The sequence below is a fragment of the Diuraphis noxia genome, unplaced genomic scaffold, assembly GCF_037042655.1.
Source record: "Diuraphis noxia isolate RWA-SAM2 unplaced genomic scaffold, SU_Dnox_SAM2 contig0003, whole genome shotgun sequence".
In the NCBI taxonomy this organism is placed as follows: Eukaryota; Metazoa; Arthropoda; class Insecta; order Hemiptera; family Aphididae; genus Diuraphis; species Diuraphis noxia.
Window position 1 is genome coordinate 4,626,781 of NW_028301713.1, and position 20,961 is coordinate 4,647,741.

At 26.3% G+C, this 20,961-nt stretch overlaps 2 protein-coding genes across 5 annotated transcripts; both read right to left on the reverse strand.

Annotated features, from left to right (window-relative positions):
- Window positions 1-724: 724 nt before the first annotated feature.
- LOC107173743 (UDP-glucosyltransferase 2-like) lies at window positions 725-20,610 on the reverse strand. 4 transcript variants are annotated; one of them, XM_089223581.1, is made up of 8 exons: window positions 20,478-20,610; window positions 20,290-20,399; window positions 18,352-18,531; window positions 14,229-14,356; window positions 6,165-6,981; window positions 5,316-5,535; window positions 5,027-5,246; window positions 725-4,035 (listed from the first exon to the last, which is right to left on the reverse strand). In XM_089223581.1, exons 5-8 carry the CDS (start codon window positions 6,978-6,980, stop codon window positions 3,741-3,743), a joined length of 1,551 nt encoding a protein of 516 aa, XP_089079707.1. In that variant the 5' UTR covers window position 6,981; window positions 14,229-14,356; window positions 18,352-18,531; window positions 20,290-20,399; window positions 20,478-20,610; the 3' UTR covers window positions 725-3,740. The 4 variants fall into 4 exon arrangements, with proteins under 4 accessions (XP_089079707.1, XP_015379888.2, XP_015379887.2 ...); XM_015524402.2 differs by lacking the exons at window positions 18,352-18,531; window positions 20,290-20,399; window positions 20,478-20,610 and adding an exon at window positions 18,066-18,208; XM_015524401.2 differs by lacking the exons at window positions 18,352-18,531; window positions 20,290-20,399; window positions 20,478-20,610 and adding an exon at window positions 14,411-14,552.
- On the reverse strand, window positions 1,180-2,870 carry LOC149056559 (52 kDa repressor of the inhibitor of the protein kinase-like). Its single transcript, XM_089222326.1, has 2 exons — window positions 1,941-2,870; window positions 1,180-1,242 (listed from the first exon to the last, which is right to left on the reverse strand). Exons 1-2 carry the CDS (start codon window positions 2,868-2,870, stop codon window positions 1,180-1,182), a joined length of 993 nt encoding a protein of 330 aa, XP_089078452.1.
- Window positions 20,611-20,961: the final 351 nt, after the last annotated feature.

Below are 20,961 nucleotides of genomic sequence, written 5' to 3' on the forward strand. Positions count from 1 at the left end.
TATAAGGCTCCTAACATATTTTTACAATAGCAGATGAAAAATAAAAGAAATATATTAGCACAATTTTTTTTTACAAGCATTCAAAGTTTGAATTTTGACAACATGTGTACAAATCACGAAAATCACGAAAATTCGCAATTTATTTTAAACTAGAAATTCATAAAAAATTTTCTTTTTAAATCTAAGATTTGAAAATTTTTAATCATCTATAATATATATTCTAGACAGATAATCTGTCTTCGCTCAGAATCGTTTTTCGAACTGGTTTTACTAACCCGTTTTTCTGTCATTTTTTTTTTTTGTTTTTCTCGATTTTTTTAAAAACTGTTGGAAAATGTTAACTTTTGACCTTTATAATGCACCAAGGATATTCACTTTTACATCGGAAACCACCACCAAAGTTTGAAATTGTAGCATTATTTCGACTAGTTATGCTGTATACATCAGACTCACACCCACACAAAAAAAACACACATCATTGTAAAATCAATACATTCATCACTTATTCGTTCAGAATCTAAATATATATATATATATATAATAATGCATATTAATATTATACCAGAAAATCATAACTAACATTCATTTATAAAAAATTACTACAATTCAAAAATAACAACATATAAAAATAAATTTTTTAAATAATCGGATAATATTATTGTTTTGATCATACTATTTACATTTAATAAGGTCGCCTTATTCAAAAAATAAAAACTCCAGCAAATTTAAATTTGTATTGTTATTATGGTTTCTTTTATTAAACTAAAATATGATTTAATCTCTATACTATGCGTATAGTCTTATGTAAGAACCTACTTGTTGTGTGAGTGTGATAAAGTTTATTGACAAAATACACGTCCTGTTTAGGAACAAACCGGGGTTTACATATAACAACTTTTTGAAACATTCTACCTAACTTACATAATAACAACAAGAGTAATCAATACATAAATAAAACTACATTTACAATAACTGCTTAAAATATTTAACATATTAAGTTTAACAAATTAAAAAGTAGGTAACATTAAAAATTACAAACTTGAATTTCATTCCTTATATTTAAACACGCTTTGTGTTTATCAATGTTATCGTAATCAGAAAAATCACTATTATTTGTATTACCTGCCGCCATTAAAAAGTTGATAGACAAAGATTTCATGATCGTTTAATTTATATCTTTTATGTAGAACAAAGAACTTTAATTGTAAAACCTGATATGAAATAGACAAACAATGTTACTTCCTATAAATTTAAATTTAAATCTTAGAAAACATACTACATAATACGATCTAAAATTCAAATACAAAAATTTGAGTATACCTTATCCCATATACAGAAAACACCCGAAAATACATTATAACCCGAATGGGGTTCATTTCTGACATCAATTAAATATTAAATAATAAGTACATATTTAAAAAAAGTCATAACGCCTCACGAAAAGTGATCTCTCAAAGCCGATTGACAGTGTCAAAATATTGTCAAAACTAAGCCGGGATATCCGTAATGAACGTTATATTGTTGTCAGCTTGTAGCTGTTATAAGTAAAGAATCCAGGCGCGCACCCAGAATTTTTGTTTGGAGGGGGCTTAATAATTACACACAAGTAAACAATTAAAACTAATTTTTAAATAATCACTTTTATTTAATATCGCCATATAATGTTTTATTATTATGTATTTAATATTTATAATTATATTTATAACTAAATCAATTTAAAATTTAAGTTTCCTGGGTCCCTTTTCAGAAAGAACTGTTAAAATTTCGGATTCTTTAATTTGTATTTCTCGATGTATGTGAAGATTTGCCAGACCATTTAAACGTGACTGTCCCATTGTGTTTCGGAGATAGGTTTTAATTCGCCGTAGTGTGGAAAACGATCTCTCAGCCGTACTTGTACTTACTGGTAACGTTGCAAATATTTTTAAAAGTATAAATACTGATTCAAATATTTTAACATCACATAAATTTAAACCATCAATTGCGTTTAGCGGTAAAGTATAGCCACAGTTTTTGAATTTTTCATACCACAATTCGAATTCGGCCTTAGCGACAGAAAAACTAATTTGTTGCATATCTTTTTCATAAAAGTCAAAAATATTTTTAAAACTTGAAATTTGTTCATCTGTTGGATTATGTCCGGTTGGTAAAAGACATTTAAAACTTGTGAGGAGATTTTTATGTTTCAAAAATCGATCAGAAAGACTATTAAGAAATGAATCGACCCATGGAATAAAAATTGAACGTCTATAGTATTCTTCAATGTTTTCTGATGGTGTATTACATCGCTTAGTTTGGTGTTTTGTTAGTCTAGGTATAGACATAGTCAAGTCTAAATTAGAGGAAACTTCTTGTGCTTCTAAAAATAATTGCTTAAATTCATTGTCAGCATTACTTCTAAGTCGTCGGAGAATAGACACTACACTTTCTACTTGGTTAACTGCAGTAGAAAGATCTATATCTGTCGTTTGAAGTATTTTACTTATTGGTAAAGTATAAGCTAATAATTTTTCTGAACAGAGTAATGAAATAATAAATGTAGATTGACGAATACCATTTAAAAGTAAAAATGCACCTGATGAAGAGTCTTTACAGTTCCACGATTGAATTTCTTCTAACGCCGCCACTACAGGTAATAAAAGTTGATTGAATACTATTATTGAATCGTGTCGTTCAACCCATCTAGTTGGACATAGTTGAACAAGTTTAGTTTTATTAATATCAGGAACTAAAAGTTGAATTTGATTTTTTAAAACAATCTGACGTTTTGGTGTATTAAAAAACGTGTACACTTTTTCTATAACAATAGTAATATAATTAAGAAGACTACTACTAGTACCAACTTCAGGTTTCTTTCGTTTTTGACTCATTTTAACTCAGCTTTTTTTACACATAACACATAAGCACATTCAACACAGCACACAGCGATCACAGAGAAAAAATCGAACAGACTGAATTATCTAAACGAGTTTTTCATGCCACGACAGACAGTCGAAAGTCATAACAATCATTGTTATCGAAGTTACCAATCAAAGTCGATCCTACATAATCGCTACTCGCTACTCGCTAATATCTACAAATCTAAAATTTTCAACGAAATAAGAAAACGGCGATTCCCACAAACCTTATCGCCTAATATTGAACTATTATTATATATATGTGTGTATCTACTATCTAACATAATACAATTTGAAAATATAATATTATCATTTATCATTATTATACTATTATATTATTTGCTATAATAATATATAATTTAATGAAAAACAATTTTTTTTTTTGGGGGGGGGGGGGGCTCAAGCCCCAAAGCCCTCCCTTGGGTGCGCCACTGAAAGAATCTATGGGATAAGGAATATATTGTATGATATATGGTATTAGGTATATCTGTATGATATATGAGTTAAAGTATATGGTATAAAGGGATAAGGTATAGTTATATTATGTGTAGTATCTATAGTATAAAGTCTATGGAAGAGTATAATATGTACAATATTTAAAAAAATGCACCAATTATTTTGATAACATCCAATGAAAATTAGTTTCATGAAACGCTCACTTTTTGTGCGTCAGATTGTAAAAATGAGTACTCAAAGACCTAATTCGATATTTTAGATAATTTAATGAACATTATCTTTGGACTGTTTAAAAAAATATAAGGAAAATTAAACGCATTTAGGTTTTAGACTATATAACTTAAAAAACATTAATACATTTTTTCTTGATCTATAATTATCAACTACCTATTTCTTAACAGTAATGTGACTTTGGTTTAGTTTATACAACTTTAATGTATAATATTGAAACCAACGGAATAGAATAAACGTCAAGTAAGCAAAAATAACAAGCAGTATAACTACAACAGTGATTATATCGAACAAAAAGTATTGGTACCAAGTCAGATTAAAAGCTTTAGAGTTCAAATGGGAAGCTCCGTTATGGCGAAGTACATATTCAAACCAATAGTTGACCATTTCTGATGGCGGAAGTGGACGATCCTTAAAGTGTTTCGAAACGATTTTTGCACGGATAGAGAACCTATACAAAGTAAATACAATTATGTATAAATTTCAACTTATTTTATAAATTAGCATAATTAAAAATAAATTGCCTACCTATTATAAATAAAGTATCCATGAATATTTAATTAATTAGGTATATGATATATGGTTCATATAAATAAAATAAAATATTTAAGATGATTTGCTCAATTTTACTATAATTTTTAAGATAATTATTAAGTGCATGACAAACTTAAAAATTAAATTAAATGTTCAAATTTGAGTACCTACATAAATTATTATAAAGATTAACCAGTTTATTTTATAGCTATTTAAGATTCAAATAATAAATTTGCGTATATATTATTGTGATCACCGAATGGATTTTATTGTACCTAACTACCTATACAAATAAGTAAAATAAGATTAAAATATATGACTAAAATAGTTAATTTATATTTAAGAAACAACACGTAATATTTTAATAAATTATAATATTTAAATTTTATACTTGCGAATATATTATTTAATCAATAAAAAATTTGCTGAATATTATAGTGGTAAATATTTACACTTAAGAACATTAAAGCATAACATAATGAATTGTTGGAGTATTAGATTATATTATGATATTATAATGGTGATACCCATTATTGTCAATAATGACCACGCTTAAAATGAACAACTGTCTCAAGTACTGATTGATCAAATAAAAATAATCGGCGATTTATCTACATTTATCTGTTTTGAATTGTAGACGGTAAGATTACTTTTATTATAAAATTAAAATTGAATTGTAAAAAACTATTTTTTTTATTATATTATTTTAAAGTAACGTGAAACCAATATGTTAATGATTTAATAATGGTACCTAATTTTAATGGTAATTGGACCAAATGACTGAATATCATTATTTAACGTCCATTATAGTAAGACCATTCATAAAAAAAATATAAATAATGTATTAAAATATATCCAACAATAAGCCATTTATAATAACACAGGATTACCTAATTAAATTCACTTACTTTTTATCATTTAAAAGCATGTTAATTTTTTCCAAAAACTCAATTTTATTAACAGTCAATAAGTCCATCGATAACGCCATTCCCGCGTCCACTAAATTACCCACATTTCTTGGTTGGTCATAAAAAAGAGGGAATCCAAGAATTGGAACTCCAGCGTCTACAGCTTCATACACTCCAGCTATTCCACCGTGGCTTATGAATAACTTTACATTTGGATGAACTAAAATTTAATTTTTATAAATTAATCACTTATAACTGCTTTGAAGAAATTTATATTTTCATAACTCACGAAGAATATCCCGTTGTGGGAACCATTTTCTGGTCATGATATTTTTAGGTAAGTCACTAATTTCACCGTCATACTTCCACAATACTCTTTGAGGAACTTGTGCAAGCACTTCAATAAATGTTTGTAGAATGTGTTTTGGCAATGTTGCCATTGATGACACTGATCCAAATGTAAAGTATATTACTCCATGTGGCGAATTTTCAATAAATTCTAATATGTCCTGAATAATATAAATTAAATAATTAAAAAAACTAATAAATAACAGCATTGTTAGTATTATAAATTATTTTAAAAATCTTGTGTTTATTAATAGGTGTGTACATATTATAATCCAACACATTTTTTAGAAACTTTTTGAACATTGTTTGATTACTCGTAGACTTTGTTAGACTTTATTTTCACTGGTTGACTTTTTGTGACAACATCACTAACAATTCGTTTACATATACGTTACTAAAGGTAGCGAATGTTATGTATTATACTGATATTAACTTTTTAGTTGTTGATTATTATTTTAATCTTATAGAGGAGGACAAATCAACGGTCAATTTTATTAATTAAAAATAAAAATAAATTGTTTGACAAAACCCTGTTCGGGGGTGAAGCTTCACAAATAATAAAATTTCTATTTTTAAATTTATAAATGCTTTTCATTAAAGAAAATCCGTATGCAAGTGAGCAATTCACAATTTACTTAATTATTACTTTTATTTTTTATGTTAATAACCTTACGTAAATCCATGAAGCTAATGCAAGGGTTATACTAACCACATAACCATCTGTACCTGTTAATTGCTACCCAACGTTATAATATACGCTGTAACTAATACCCAAATCGTTAATACTCACTTCCGGTAACACTTTGGGTGGCTGCAGATGGATGCCTCCGATCTGTATCATTTTGACTGGGAACGGTCGCGGCGATTCGGTGATGAAATGTGTATTGATAAACACCAACGATGGTTTGTGCCGGATGTCGGCCATGTCGTAGGGTCTCGGTTCTCGGTAAATCATTCGGACGTTGGTCAGCCATAGCACGATTTTGATGTACGCGAACAGCGCAACGTTGGTCAGCCGCTGCATGAAGCCGTCCATGACCGCTCCGTTGTACAGAAGATGTGGCACGTACGACGGGTTGGGCCCGGTGCCGAATAACATTGACTCCATGGCCGTGATCATCGACGAGGGGATCGCATAGATTTCAGGCACCCGCATCTTGTGCGCCAGGTACGACAGGCACGGTGAGTAAAACGGCTCAAGCAGAACTACGTCGTACCGTCCATCGGCACCGCGGTTTATTAGGTCTCTGATCGGTGCAAAGTCGTAGAAAGCGTCGCAAATGTCGCGCTCGTGGCTGCGCTCCGGCAACGGCGGCAGCAAGTTCATCGCCGATCCGAACTGCTCGATCATTTCCATTACGTCTGTCAATGGGTAGATAGGAAACACCCGCGACGCGTCAATTTCCGTGTAATTTTCTCGGTCGCCGGTGGGCAGTGGCGTGATGGCCGTCACCTGGTGCCGGACCGCCAACAAGTCTAGTATGGACTTCATGTACTGCCAGTGGCTTTTACTTCCATACGATTCTATCGCCAATATTCGCGCCCCGAAGATGATCCTAGGATACGATTGCACGGCTAGCAACGCTAGCAGCAGTAACAAGTTCATCCTAAACACAATATTACATAAATGTATCTATTAGATTTGAGTGTAGCAAATGAAGTCTCATCTACTGTATTTACTATGATGTGTATGTGTGTTTTTTCTGTCTGTAATCAACATTTATGTTAATAAAAATCAACCGATTTTTACCAAAAATTTTTTTTAAAAATCGGAATTTATACGTAAAACTAATTTTTGAAAAAAATAAAAATATTGTAGTTTTGGTGTTACCCAAAAACTTATAATCGCAGACAATTGAAAATTTCACCGAATACATTAATTGATTTATACAATTTTACTATTTTAAGCCATTTATAGGCTTGATAATGTTTACGAATTTTACAAATTTTTTTGAAATACTAGTGGTAGATAAATATTTTTCACTAAGTAAACAACCTTCAAAATTTAATGCAAGGGTTCTTATAAAGTACTTCAATGGTAGTTCAAAAATATTAAAGCTTTATTGGCATGGTTTTATTTTTATATGCATTCTATGAATAAAAAAGTTTATTGATTTAGATAAAGAATGTGGCTTTAAAGATTATATAATAATTATGTTTTTATATAAAACAGCTAGGTACTGTGTTATAAAATGTATGATTTTGTTTGATTACATAATAGAAGTTTTAATTCAGATATAGATCATATTTTCAATACAATGGTTTTTTTTTTTTTGTACAATCTATAGTAAAATAGTTGTTTAAATTTTAAATTTTATATTTCTTTTGATAAAGTGAATCTAGTTGGTAGATGAGAGTTCAAAATTGAAAATTTACAGTCCTTTTCTAAAATTATGGGAAGAACAATATAGAAATACATTAAACAAGAATTTTTACTCAAAACAATTTTTTTTAAATCGATATTTTATTTTCTTAAAATTCAAAAACGAATAATTCAAATAAAAATTATAAAAAAAATTAAATTAAAGTAGTAGCACACTAGCACATAACATTTTAATTGTCGATTGATATACTATATTTTAATAAAAAACTAGAATAAATTGTATTGTTTAATATTGATAGTTAAAAAAACGAGTATGATAATATCAATTAAACATTTTTTTTCTTTAACAAAAAACCAATTAATTCTATTGGTAGATTATTAAAAAAATAAATACATACATAATATATACACATGTAATGTATATACGTGTTTATGTACTAACCTTAGTTTTACAGATCCCAAAGAAATACATAAATCAATTATGAACTGTAGTATATTGAACAAAATACTTGTTCGGTAGAGTACAAACGAATGTCAAAATAGTTAATAATATGACTTGAAAAGAATCATAAAACGTAAATAGTGTAGGTAAATACTAAGTACCTACATAAGATAAAAACAATTAACCAATAAACGTGCAAATCTTAGTAGAAATCTAATATAGATAACATTCTGTGTATATGTATTAATTCACTGCAACTAACAAAAATGCAGGTCGATGAACCTAAAACCACTATCACAATACTGGCATTAATATATATTTTCAATAACATATAATTAGAACAAACCTATTTTTTTTCATTCAATTGAAATTGCAAAGTATAAATAACTTTTGCCTCAATGTACATAATGTATGAAATAAACAAAATTTATTACCCATATACAATTGAACGAAAATTTACTTAACTCACTAAATTATTAAATTGTTGATGGAACATTAAATATTAGATTATTTTATTCAAAATCATAATATGATTCTATATCTATGTTATCAATGTATTACAATCCCCTATTTGATAACACACAAATTAAACAATAATTATAAAGGCTAGACAAAATAATTGATTCACATTTCATGACTTGTGTGTTTTGGTAAATTTGTAAAATTTCAAATGTTTAAAACCTAAACCGCACATAACAATGGTATAATTATCAATTTAATCATTATTTGTCTTAATATTTCACTATTGTTGAAATTAAAATACTTTATTTAATTATTTCTAATTTATTTGTTTTAAGCCAAGTTAATGTACCTAATATATATATATATATATATATATATATATTTATGTATTTTCACTTAAATATATCAAATAATTTTGATACAAATGTATGCTAATGAAGTATGTCATAATACAAGTTCGCAACATTCTGGTCCAATACTACTCCCCTCATCAAAACTTTAAATGATTATTAATTATAACCTATAAATTATAACTGTTATACCTAATCAATTGTAGGTACTCGTTAGAAAATCAATTTTATGGATTTAAATTTTACCGAAATTAAGTCACTGGTATATATTAATACAAATTTATTTTATATTAGAAGAAAAAGGTATTAAGTATACTATATAGCACAGTTTAAATTCAGGTCAATGAACTTTAATAGAGTTCACAAATAATTACACAATCATATTTTATATTACAACCTTGGATAGTCTTTATTTGTAAAATGTATGCAGTTGTGTAATGTGTAAATATTGTAAAAAAAATTGCATTCTATATTTCAAAGAGATTCTTTTAATGGCAAACACTCAATTTTTCGAAGATACATTGATATGCTTGTGAAAATATTTTTTTACGTAAATTGTAATCAATGAAAACAAAATTGTAACAAAAATTATATTTTTATTTTTTTTATGGTTATTATTTTGTTAATTGTTTACGTTGTGCGTATTGAGCTTCGTTAGTTTTATGTGTATATTTATATTTTAGTGTTTACATTTTATAGTATCTAAAAATGTACTATGATGATATTCAACTTTTAGGGTGATTCTACTGGCAGAAGATTGGATCTATTTGGTACTTTAAAACAAGTAAAAAACGTATCATCTATAAGGTTTAAAAACTTGATTCAAGCCAAGTTAAAGTACCTAATATAAACATATATAATACGTATCTTCACTTAAATATACTAAATAATTATGATACAAATGTATGTTTATTTTAAAATACAAATTGCTAATTTTATATTTATTTACTGCCTTTTTTAAAGAAATATTCACCATCGTTAAATACAATAAATACGTATACATTTAAGTATCATCTAGAATTCTAGCATAAAATGAATCTCTCTGTATGTACCTACCTATAATGTTTTAATTTATATGGCATATATACTAAATAAAGCCTTGTTGATACTGCATAGTGTTTGCTATGCACAAATTAATAAACTTCGAATAACAATACAATTGAAGTGTATAAAAATAATATATACTGTGCATTTTAAACCAAAGCAAAAATAAGATACATATTACAAAATCATTGCGTGTCATTCTTATTAATTATTAGTTTATTGCATAAACTAATACACTTTTGCCCCCATTTCTAAATTGAACAACGTAATTTAGCGTGAATCAACTATAGCTAGGTTCTTCTGCGTAAATGTATGCGTGCATAAATATTGTAAAATTGTTCAAATCAAACATCTTCATTAATACCTAGGTATAGTTAAATTATTTACATAATTTATTTCTTAGAACTAATAAATAGTCATTACAATTTATGATCAATTATAGGTAAATGGCTAATCTTTAATTTGGTATAAATGATTATATTTACAGATAATATCTTTTATTTTTTTTTCAATCTATTCTACTGCCCTATATTGAACTAATGTAGCAATATTAAAACTATGTGAAAATATGAAATAATTATTGAGCATATTATAAATTATAATACTATTAACATCTACATAATATACGTATTACTGTTGTTTTTATTGCACTGATAAATTTTAATGCAATTTTTTATTCTAAAAAATTATTAGATTAATATAATAATATGTATAAGTAGTTGTTTTTTGGTTAGAAAACGATCTAATATATTTATGCGTAAATAGTAAATTAATTAAACTGTAAATAATTCGTAGTTTTTCATTATGCTAACTAGCTATTATATTAGTTGAAAATTAATTTTTATTGCTACCTATATAAGTACCTATTTAGATTAATAATTACTAAAATACTAAGTAAATAAATAAAGTTGTAATCAGTATAAAAACATAATATTTAAATTTATTTAAGTAATAAAATGAAATACGTTAATATTATCAGATAAAAATTAAAAATATTAAATATTAAATATTAATTTGTAACTCTAAATATTTCGGTATTAAAGAATACTTTTAAGAACTATTGATATGTATTTAATAATCAATGAGATTGGTTGACAACGTATTTATAATTAGACTATTAATTTAGAGAAAAACGATAAAAATACAATATTTTGGGTTCTATGGTAATATTGTGTGAAATTTGATCTCTAAATATTTATAACTGCAATTTTAATCGATTATATAGATTATTCGATTTCGGTATATCATAATTATGATTAAAAATGAATTAATATAAATGGATTATATTGCCTTAGTTGTAATAATAATTATTATTAAGTTCATTATTCAAATATTAGTACTATTTATTTTATCATATTTTGTTATCACAACATAATGATCACTAAGTAATCATTGTTTTGTATAAATTTATCTATTTAAGATCAAAATATTATTTTAAGATAATTGCTTAAAATGGCTTAAAAACTAAAATATAAAAATTATTTAAGAATCTTAAATATTTGTTCTATAATATTATATTATAACTACGATAAATTTTTGAAAAGTAAAATACATACAATTTTTATTGAGATCGTCACGCGTCGTCACCGTATGATTAAAATATTAATTTCAAATAAAAAATCAGACTAAATTATAAACACAAAATCCCAAATAAACTTTCAAATTTTTCAACCAACAAATCTGGGGTGATAATAAGAAATCAAATGTTATAAAATCAAAACTTTTCAAAACACTATTATTTGTAAAATAACCAATGAACCGCACCAATCACCATCATTGTCATTTATATCTATAATTTATATCTATAACACTTCAAACTAGTTTTATTCAAATTTAAAAATTATAACACTATCTTAAACACGAAGCATTAGTGTTTTTTTATAAAAGATTCCACTTCATCTCCTTTAAAAACCTACCTCTTCATAATATTTAAACTAACTGCATTAACAAGTTACAAAATTAATACAAATCCCCGAGGACGATAAAAATAAATTAGTGTCCAACGATAAAAATTATCTATAAATCTATAATTATAAAATTACAAAAATTATGTGGTTTCTTCCACTGATCATTATTAATCTTCATTTAATTCATATTATTCTTATCATGATCTAGTTCTTTATGGGGTATATATTTTTTAAAATGTATTTAAATATTTTCAACGAGATAAAGGAACCAATCACATGACATTCGCATTAAATGTGCCACTAAAATAGAATGTAATGATTTAGATCTCTGATGAAGTATCTCATAATAAAATAAAATTTAAAAAAAAAGTAAATATAAGCGTTTTAAGTGATGAGTTTTATATGATTTGAGACTATATAATAATTATTTATAATAATTGACTAACTTGTTGACGTAATTTTTATACTTTTCCAGTAGTACCTATATGGACTATGGAGTGTACATTTTGAGTCAAATTTTACAGTAGGTTTAAAATAATTTAGTATGGTAGTTAAGTCCGCTTTACATGACCATTGATGTACGCATTTTTTATAAGGTTATATGATTTTTCTCCCTAACAGTTTTCCATCACTGCGCAATTATATTTAGAAGTTAGGTACGTTTAAAAACGTGGAAAAATGGGTGGTGTTCGATATTTAAAGTGGACTGTATACTTTTATTTTAAGTTGGTTAGTGTTTTATTATATTATACACAATAATGATCTTCGGTAGACGGTAGTAGAACGTTCGAAAGACTACGAATGGCAATTGACAACTGATCGGAAAAAACATTATTGAAGTTACGATCGACAGGCGAATAAATGTTATCGCGGGTCGCGAAAGTCGAGATAGTACAATTTATTACAGTGATATTATAAGTACCTACCTAACAGGTGGAAAAGGATTAATGGTACAAATAGACGAATCTATAAAGAGACATATAAGATACATTTTTATAAGTCGATTATAACTTCAATGACAACTGGAAATTACAAGCTCTAAATATTAAGGTAAGGTGAGAATACATTTTTTCGCGTAGATAGCATACGCCGGTAGATAGCATACGACACGCGTATACCAACTTTTGATCACTGAATTCGAATATTTTCTAAGTTATATCTTACATACTTGTATTTGACACTTTTTTGTGTGATGATTGATAAAAAAATTTTATCACTAGGTAATTAATAGGACAATAGATAATTAATTATATTTTTTCAAATTATTGGCATACGTCAAATACATTACCGGTTTTTAAAATAAAACGATTTCATCTACCAGTGAAAGTGGAATTGTAATAAAAGAATAAAAGAAAAATATAAACATTATACCTACTTCTAATATATATATACTTCTAAATATCAATTATAATACACGCTATCAAATAAATTAGATAAATGCGTATGTAATTAATATGGATCTTAAAACATCGTTCAAGTTACTGATAAATGTATACACGGAAACTCAGAATTTATACTACTGTAACTCATCGTTACCTTTATAAGCAAATATAAAAATTCTAATCATTAAATAAACGTTATCGAATGATTATACTAATATATAGCCAATAGGCACTACCTTTCAGGTCATGACAATAATTATTTGACAAGCTTTTGGAATCTTAGGAAGTTGTTAATGTAAACATACAAAAATATAACAATTAAGAAACATTGGAAGAAATGCACTATAACACTTTTCTCACAAATTAAAAAAATTGTTTTTTTTTTCAATATTGATTCTGAAATTTTTAAGGAAACCAGTATATACCGTTATCAAAGGAGTTATGAAAAAAAACTTCAAAAATATTGAACTTTCAATTTTTTTTTAAAAATTATTATTTATTGAACCTATACAGTTTCCGAAAAAAAGTAGACTGTATTTTGTCACTCGACTGCTATGCTCCACAAATCAAAAATATCTTTAGGTTTTCTATAAAAAATCATATTGTGCGAATCTCGAAAAAAAATGCCTCTAAAATCATAATATCGGGGATTAAACCCCAAACAATAATTTTACGAAGGAAGTAAACACCATAAATATTTTAATTATAACATTTTAACATTTTAATACTGATTTTCAGAAACTAATTCATAGTTTCAAAAACAGCGTCGAAACACTCGTTTTAAAAAAAAAGTTTTGAAATTTTTTGAGGATCGTAGTAAAGTGAATTTTTATCAAAATACCAAAACTAACCATTTATTTCTCGGTGACTTTAATAGTCGAAACATAATTAAACAGTAATTAAATATACCTACCAACTAATTAGTATACAAGTATAAGACTTACTTATTTGGCAAGAATTACGAAAAATGTTTTCCCAATAAGTATTCTTCTTTTGGTATTAGGCGTTCGTTTTTGTACAACGTGTCCTAAATCCTGCTAATGATCACTGTATTTGTTCCTTCACTAAAAACCTAAAAACACATATATTTTTTACAAATTGCATTTTGTTTATTTATCATTTATACAGTAATTGTTTCCGTATTTCCCACATAATCACTTTTGATTTTTTTTTTTAAATTTACTCAGTCAAAATTAAATTTATTGTAGTTTTGAATAATCATATTCACTATCCGGTTTTGAACGAACATGTTCCTTATTAATAATACTTTAAAATGGTTCTATTCTTTAATACAGTAGGTAATGTATAAACTAGAAAGTTTATCTTTTTCGGCTTCCATCACTTTTAAACCTTGGTTCCACCTCCTTAAAACCACCAAAAATACAATTATCTTAATTCGTGATTTTGGCAATGGCTGAATATTTTTTTCTGCTTAATTTCAAAATTATTTTCCAATTTGTGCACGTAATTATGATGACAGCGATATTATGTAAATGGATTTTTATATTTTACTATTATTCTTTTATTAAATTTACAAAATGTTTGACCCAATTAATACAATTTTATTGATATTTAAAGAAAAAAAAATTTAAAAAAATGAAAATTGAAAATTACCAGTAAACATCTTAAAACAAGCCAAAAATATTTTGAAAATCTTATCAAGTATATAGGAAGTGATAAAATAAAAATTTAGTATAAATTGCAAGTATCTATAATAGTCGTTTTTTTTTCAATTACAATAAAATATAAAAATCGGCACATGAGAAATTTAGTGAATATCCAATGTTGTATAAACATTTGAACTGAAAACGCTCATAAAAATTTAATTTGACAATCTAGATAGGTACTTTTTTTTCTGATAAAGGCGGACAAAGTTATGAAAAATCTTGCATTAAATTTTCAAATCTTATACTCAAATTGGTGTATAGAAAATGCTAATATTTGAATGTTTATTTAGTGAAAATTTCACGTTTCTAGTTTCCTACTGTACAGTAGGTCCAGTAACTTACTGGAAAAGATACTGAAGTTGAAAATTCAAGTATTATTTCGACTACTTATCGTGTACATAGACACATGAAAAAATAAATAAATAAAAAGCACACCCAATTGCAAAACTAATACATTCATTCGATGAAATTCTCTGTTCAAAATCGAAAATGCTAATCCCTATTATTGTAGGAGAAAATATAGTGATAAAAGTGAGTAAGCATAGCCATAAAGGGTTCTTTAAGGCAAATATTACTTTAAATTTACCGGCTAGAAAGGTATCTAGTTAAAATTATAAAAATTGGAAAGAAAATAATTTGATACTACAACAATTATAATTGAAAAATTATTATTAAATATTACTCTATACTCTCAAGGAGTGCATTATTATTGTTAAAAGTAAAAAATATTGTTTTCCAATGATAAAAAAAAAAAAATACAATATTACATAAACGTTGTTTTTTTTACGTAGAAAATGTTACCTGTATAAATCGTGTAACATTAGTCATTACCTACATGGTTTTATTAATTTATATTCTATTTCTATTAGAATGAAGTAGATTATTAAATATAGTATTAAATATAATATGTATAGTATTCAGGACATTCAGGTCAATGAACTTTAATAGAAGTCGCAAATACTACACACTCTTTTATGCAACAACCTTGTCAAACCTACTATGTGTATTAGTAAAATATTATATTCAATCGCACAATGTATTAAACATAAACTCAATATTAATGTAACAAGTATATATACATATATATGTATATATATATATATATTTGTTTTAATAAGTATACCTACTCACTACCTAGAACTGCTATTGGTAATTCTTTAAAAGGTAAAACTCCTTTTTCAGAAATCTATATTATTTTTTTTTTGTGGAATTTGGAATCAATTTTTTTAAGAACATGCTTTTTATAATATTACTTTTTAGTTTTTTTAATCTTTTGAATGAAAATAAGTATTGGTACATGTTTAGTTTTGTATTCCCATAATTTTTTGAGAATTTCAATGTACCTATACAAATTGAATTTTCAACTATAATAGTTATTTAGTTATAAGTTATAACTTAGAAGTATATTAGAATCCACGTATTAAAAGTTTAGATGAGCCAGTGTTGTGTTGTGTTACAAGTAAATCTCGCAACAATCTGTTCCAATACTATTTCCCTCACCAAAACTTTAAATGCTTATTAATTATAACTGTTATTAATTAATTATAGGTACTCGTTAGAAAATTGATTTTATGGGTTTAAATTTTACTGAAATTAAGTCACTTGTAAATGAATACATATTTATTTTATATTAGAATAAAGAGGTATTAAGTATACTATATAGTACAGTTAAATTCAGGTCAATGGACTTTAATAGAGTTCACAAGAAAAATACACAATCATTTATATTACAACCTTGGGTCCTTGGATATTCTTTATTTGTTAAATGTATGGTATTGTGTAATGAGTAAATATTGTAAAAAAAAAAATTCAATGCAGGTATATTTCAAGGTGATTCTTATAATGGCAAACACTCATTTTCTCGAAGATACATTGGATATGCTTGTGAAAATATTTTTTTTTACGTAAATTGTAGTCAATTAATACAAAATTGTAATAAAGATTATATTTTTTTGTTGTTTTTATAGTTATTATTTTGTAAATTTTTTACGTTATGCATTTTGAACGTCGTTAGTTTTATGTGTATACGTTTTTAGTGCCTAAAAAATGTACTATGATATTCAACTTTTAAGGTGATTCTACAGGTAGAAGATTGGATCTATTTGGTACTTTAAAAGAAAAGTAAAAATGTATCATCTAAGGTTTATAAAACTTTTATAAACTTGATGAAAATATCTAGTAAGTTTATTTAATAGAAATTTAAAAAAAAGCTTGGTGTGTAGTCACAATACATTTTTATGAGCGATTAAGTTTAAATATTAATGACATTTGATATTCAAACGTATAATAACAATGTATACTCAATCAATTGTTAGTATTTAGTTATTATTCAAAAATATTTATCGTATATAAACATGAAACATTCAACTGTTATTTAAATTATAATTTTCTATACTCAATGTAGTTGTCAACTTTGTTTTGTTAATTTTTTTTTAACACTAGATTCTAATAAAAAGCATAGAAATTGAATACAATATTCCACATAATTGATTTTTTAAGATTTTAATAAAATAAGTATTTATAGAAAATTAACATACAAAAAATACAGTAACTTTTTTTTATATGCGTTTCAAATAACAATTTTGACAAAATAAGTCTGTGGATAGAAATTTATAAAAAATTTTATTTAATATTGTTCCCTTAAACGAATTAAGGGATGTGAGAGCATACACAAATTAAAATGTCGTGATTATAAACCTAAGCGAATGGTATAGGAATAACGCAATAATTAGGTCAAATTTATAATATGCATTAGTCAGTGTAGATAATATACTAGAAATTAGAAGTTCACCAACCTTAACCAGTGAGAAAAAACGCACCAGGATGTTTGGACCATATCATTTACATGATTCATTTTCCAAATGAGGGATAATTTTAAACTGGTTTAGGTAGTATACTGAATTTCTGACATATTTCTGCTCAAAAAGCAGATAGATAGTACACAGACACAGACTCATCACAAACAATGCTAAGAACATCATCAAAGTACTTAGTATACATATATATTTAATATGTCACTTTTTATTTAAATCTCTAAGACAAGCACATCTAAACATACGAAATCTTCAACATTATAATATAAGTATAGATATATAGGTTTATGATAAGACTTACTTGGTTAATAGAGTCACTAATGTATGATCTCCAATATATATTATGTATATATTTTTATTGTTATTGTCACTTTTACACGTTAAATAAATAACTACTATAAAAAAAAATATTTTATTCTATAGGTAGATACAACTTCAATCTACCGTGATTTAGCACGGAATGATAGATTGTCATTGAAATACTTACAATTTATTTCCTCTCTTACAAGACGAAAATATATTTTCCTTATTCATTTTCCTTATTCATTATATTATATAATTAATTAAAAACTAAAAAGTTCACCCACCTTTGGCAAGGTCTCCATTACATACAATTTCGTCATAACACAACTCATCACTCTTATATTTTCTTGAACTGATTGAAGTTAAATGCATAGTTTTTTTTTGGAAAAGTTGGCTACCATCGGCATTCGTGTGACAGGTGATCTACCGAGGGGTGGGTGATCTGCGAATTCAGGACGAGTGATCTACGTATAGTATAAAAACACATTTTATTTTTTACTACGAGTACGTCATATCATACAAATATTCGTCAAATATAAAAAAGCGAGTAAGTCGTGGATGTCGCTCTGCTATACAGTAGGTTGCAAGTGGGTTACTATAATGGATGGAATTAAATTTGAATCCAATGATAATATATCATTGTATACGAAAAACGATTCTGAGCGAAGACAGATTATCTGTCTAGAATATATATTATAGATTATTAAAAATTTTCAAATCTTAGATTTAAAAAGAGAATTTTTTATGAAGTTCTAGCTTAAAATAATTTGCAAATTTTCGTGATTTTTACGTGTGTTGTCAAAATTCAAACTTTGAATGCTTGTAAAAAAAAATTGTGATTAGGTATGCATTTCTTTTATTTTTCAACTGCTATTGTAAAAATATGTTAGGAGTCTTGTATTTAATTTTTAAATCTTAGATCTAAAAAGAAAAAATTTTATGAATTTCTATAAAAGATAATTTGAATATAGCCGTAATTTTTACGTATTTAGTCAAATTTGAACTTTAAATGCTTATAAAAAAAAATCGTGTCAATGTATTTTAACAATATATTGTTTCAATGTATTAGAAGCCTTGTATTAAATTTTCAAGCTGTTCTACCCAACAAATAAATTTTTATCGATATTTATAGGAAAAAAAACTAAAAAATTAAAATGTCAGTAAACAGCTCAAAAAACATTCAGTGAAAATTTCAAGTATCTGCGGTCATTTGTTTTAGAGTTACACCAAAATAAGAAATCCAGTGCAAATCCAATGTTGTAAAAATTTAAATTCCAAATGCTCAAAATAATTTAATTTGAATTTCTGGTGGACATTTTTCTTGTGATAAATATTGACAAACTTATAAGGAATCTTGTATTAAATTTTCAAATCTTAGAATTAAAAAAATTTTTTTTATGATTTTCTAGTTTAAAATTATTTTTGAATTTTTGTGCTTTTTACGTATTTTGTTAAAATTCAAACTTTGAATGCTTATAAAAAAAATTATGACTATGAATTTATTTTATTTTTCAACTGCTATTGTAACAATATGATAGAATCCTTGTATTAAATGTTCAAGCTTTTCTACCCGACAAATAAATTTTTATCGATATTAATTAAAAACAAACTAATAATGATCGAAAATTGCATATGCCTATAAATAGTTCAACTTAAGTCGAAATGTTTTGAAAATTGAATATACTTTATATTAATATTCGGTGAAAATTTCAAGTATCTATGGTCATTTGTTTTTAAGTTATATCAAAAACCAAAATCGATTTTATCGAAAACTGATTGTGCGTATTATTTCCAGTTTTTCCCTTAATTTTTAATTTGTTTATTCCGATTATTTAGAAAAATATTGAGAAGTTTTTACTTTTGACCCCTCAAAATATACCAACTATATATTCACTTTAGTACAACATAGCACAATAAGTATATAATATGATATTATAGAAGTGGTATGAATATTTTGAATTACCAATTCACCCATTGATGACACTTGGCTGGGAATTAACACTGTCTAGAGTCTAGAACTTGGTTTTTTTTACTTTTCTTTTTTTATAACAAATCGCGGCACCAGTTCCTTTTTAGACGACGCCCGGCATTTCCCGGTATGGTTTGGGTATAGGAGTAAAAGCTTAAAAAAAAAATATTAGTGAAAGGCAGTTTCGACTGAACTACCTTTTATACCGACCTAACTGTTAATACCTAGATATTTGCTTATAATAACCACCTACCGGTAATGGATGATTACTTGGAAGCAATCGTGAGATGGACTGTAGTCTGTAGATAGACTGATGGCGACAGCATCGGCATTAACAAATTGACGGAATCTTCTATTAACCATCTACAAACGAAACAAAAAATTAATAAATATTAAATATTGAACAAAAAATTCGATTTGAAATAAAAAATAAAAACTTACCCTCGGCATTCGGAATCGTAGACAGCTCGATTGAAAATAATGCGAAAATCTGAACATTTCATTAAATGTATCTAATTTCTCATGGGTGTGAAAAAAAACGCACTTGGATGTTTGAACTTTGGAACAATATGGTTCATTTACCCGGTAAGTGGTATGGTATAATTTTAAAACGGTTTAGCTCAGTTAATTTCTAGATTGTCGTTGTTTACTGCAGTGCTACCAAAATACCAAATGGTACGATCTTGGTGGAAAAATACGATTTTTCATAAGTACGATCGCTGAAAAGACCTATAAGAAGAAGTATTGGAATTATAATACCATCTTTTCACAAAAATTTTTAAAAGAAATTTTTTTTAAATTGAAATGAAAAAAATTCAATTCAAATAATTATATCACTCAATTTTCAACTGCCTTTCAACTTTAAGTTTTCAAGTAAAGGGCAGGATCTATTTAGTTATAATATATTGCATTTTTCATTCACGAC